We start from the raw sequence: 2,749 nt of genomic DNA, 5'->3' as shown, positions 1-2,749 counted from the left end.
TGGAAGAGATAGTTTGATATTTTGAAACTGACCAGGTAAAAACGAGTCTGAAATGGCGGATACTGTTCAGTACGGCAGTAACTTATTGGCTAAGCTTACGTTACTGTGTGGTTAGTTTAGGTTTGAAAAGAGAACAAAGGAAGGCGCTTCTGGACTAGTGTAGAGATCGTTCCTTGGCCTTGCTGAAAAATGTGCTGATTTACTCATAAATGAACGGTGGACTGGAACGGTGGACTGGAACACCAAACCTAACGTAGCCTGCGCCGCGTGAGGAAACAGACAGAAAACGGCCGGCTCTGTCCTTGGTGCTGAATTCACTGTCCGGGCGGACAGGTTCTGTTTATTCTTACTTCATTGTTTTATCATTGCTTTCTGTTTCTTTCAGTAACCACGTATACGTACAGACACAGTATGTACGGCGTGTCTGTGGACTGGAAGGGTTGAACACCATATCTAACGTACCCCGGACTGCGAGAGGAAACAGACAGAAAACGACCGGCTCTGTCCTTGGTGCTGAACTCAATGTCCGGGCGGACAAGTTCTGTTTATTCTTGCTTTATTATTTATCCCTACTTTCTGTTTCTTTCAGTAACTGCGTACAGACACAGTGCGTACGGTGTTTTTGAGGACTGGAAGGGTTGAACACAATGTCTAACATAGCCTGCGCCGCGTCAGGAAACAGACAGGCTCTGTCCTTGGTGCTGAACTCACTGTCCGGGCGGACAGGTTCTGTTTATTCTTACTTCATCTTAATGTCTGTATCCGTAGGACTAAAGAGAAAATACAGCATGTGCCGTTACATCATAAGTATGAAGGGTATCTGTATCCGGTATAACCGCCCTTTGGCATAACTCACCAGCTTCGCAGGCAGGCGGCGCGGCGGCAGCTAGCTATATTACACCGAACGACTTGTTACACTCAATCTTTGCACATTTAGTTGCAGGAGTTGTTTAAAGCTTTCTAGTGATGATGCCCAAACTGTGCTGTGTGTCTATCTATATTATCGGCATGCAACAGGAGGGAATTTCGAACGTCCCGCCTGGTGATGACGCAATCTGCCGGCAACAGCTATTCTGTGGGTCAAAGTTCACCATGTGACACTGCGGTCAGCGGGCGAAGTCCGACAGCCGAGAGGACGCGACTCTAACCCCGTAAACAGTCACTAACGATACGTTAACGGCCCAGGCATGCCTGTAGACAATCATTAACATTCTAAGCATGCCTGAGACAATGATTAACAGCGGGAAATTCCACACTTTCTCCGTGCAAACGTGCACTGAGTGACAGTGAACAGTTGACGCCAGGACAAGTCTGACCTGGGACGTCTCCGCGCAAGTTGCCAGACTTTATATATAGTGCAGCCGAGTTTGCCAGACAGTCCTGCCGTGTATAATAATACATAACAAGTGTGCTCTGACAGGGAACAGTTCGCTAGGACACGTCTGACCTCAGTCCTGGGAAGTCTTCACGCAAGTTGCTCGACTTCAGTGCAACCAATCGCGAGTTTGACAAGACTCTGCCCGAGTGCAGCCGAGTTTGCCAGTCTGTCCTGCCGAGTAAAGTCATGCCGGGATGGGAGACTACTGGCTTCTGGTCAAGTTCCTGGTGCCGCTAGCTTTTACCACTATCGCTATAGACATAGGAGAACAGGTACACACACTCACTTATAACTTAATAGTACTGGTCATTTTTTTTGCTGCTAAATCTCTAACCACAGACACATTTACCGGCATAATATATCATAGGCTATATATAGGTTAAATGTTCATCGCTATAGTCTACATGTAGATGTGGGAAAACAGGTATAGTACAGGAAATACTAACTCGGTAATATGTCCCTAGACTCTTTACCGGTAACGTCTATTTAAGCGCGTTATCTGAAAATCACCCAACACCAGGTTGACTGGGAACTTTTTTTACTAGTTTTCGCCAGTACGGTGTAGGCGAATAGTTGTGTTGAACATGGTACTATTTATTCTAGATCTACGCAATGGATTAAAGTGTTGCTTCAGTTGGTTTACAAAGTACACAGGACTTGGGTCACTGACACTAAGGTCAGGCCACAAACTGCCCTACCGGTTGTTCTGGTTAACCCCCCCCCCCGTTCCCACTATGATAGCAGAGTGACCAAAAGTTTAACACATTGCTCAATAAAATGGAATAAAGACCTTTATTGCACTTTTGTTCTCTTACAGGCTAAGTATGGGTCATGGTGATAAAATTTAAGTAATGTGTACAATAACAGTCATTCAAGTCTTACCCCATTTGATATTAAAGTATTAAAATTAAAATTAAGAATTACTGATGAGGACATTATGGATAAACTGTAAATACCTACAAGTTGTGTATTATAAAAGTAGCACAAAGGATTGTAAATACTGACGTAATTAAGACTTTTGTCTGCATGTGGTATAATGAAATAAAAGTTTCAAAAGTTTCAAGTTTTACTACTAGTATGTGATAACATTCCCAATGTTCTCCCCAGGTGCTGAATCGCGGTGTAGCGTTCTCTGAGAACGTGACGGCGAGTTACGGGCTGGCGTTCACGTTTACCAAGGTCCTGGCCGGCCCGGCGCTTGAGCTGAAGAACTTTGATGCATGCTAGAATGTGATAACTGTTACTTCTTCCTCTGTCCAGGCACTGAATCGTGGTGTGGTTTTCTCGGATAACGTGACGTGAGCTACGGGCTGACTGTAAGGTCAGGCCACTGTAACGCCCTACTATACCGGCTGTTATGGTGTTGATATT

The 2,749-nt window shown here is 45.0% G+C and overlaps 1 protein-coding gene across 1 annotated transcript in view; it reads left to right on the top strand.

The window, feature by feature from the left end:
* The first annotated feature begins 1,093 nt into the window (after window positions 1-1,093).
* Window positions 1,094-2,749, top strand: part of LOC109475378 (progressive ankylosis protein homolog B-like) — a 13,101-nt gene continuing 11,445 nt past the window's right edge. The window contains exon 1 of the mRNA XM_019775986.1: window positions 1,094-1,650. Coding sequence (XP_019631545.1) covers window positions 1,573-1,650 — 78 coding nt within the window. The 5' untranslated portion in view covers window positions 1,094-1,572. The remainder of the gene's footprint in view (window positions 1,651-2,749) is intronic.

This window comes from Branchiostoma belcheri, unplaced genomic scaffold, assembly GCF_001625305.1.
Source record: "Branchiostoma belcheri isolate BF01 breed outbred unplaced genomic scaffold, Haploidv18h27 scaffold336, whole genome shotgun sequence".
Taxonomy (NCBI): Eukaryota; Metazoa; Chordata; class Leptocardii; order Amphioxiformes; family Branchiostomatidae; genus Branchiostoma; species Branchiostoma belcheri.
The sequence above is the reverse complement of the archived record's forward strand: the minus strand, read 5'-3'. Positions and strand labels throughout refer to the sequence as shown.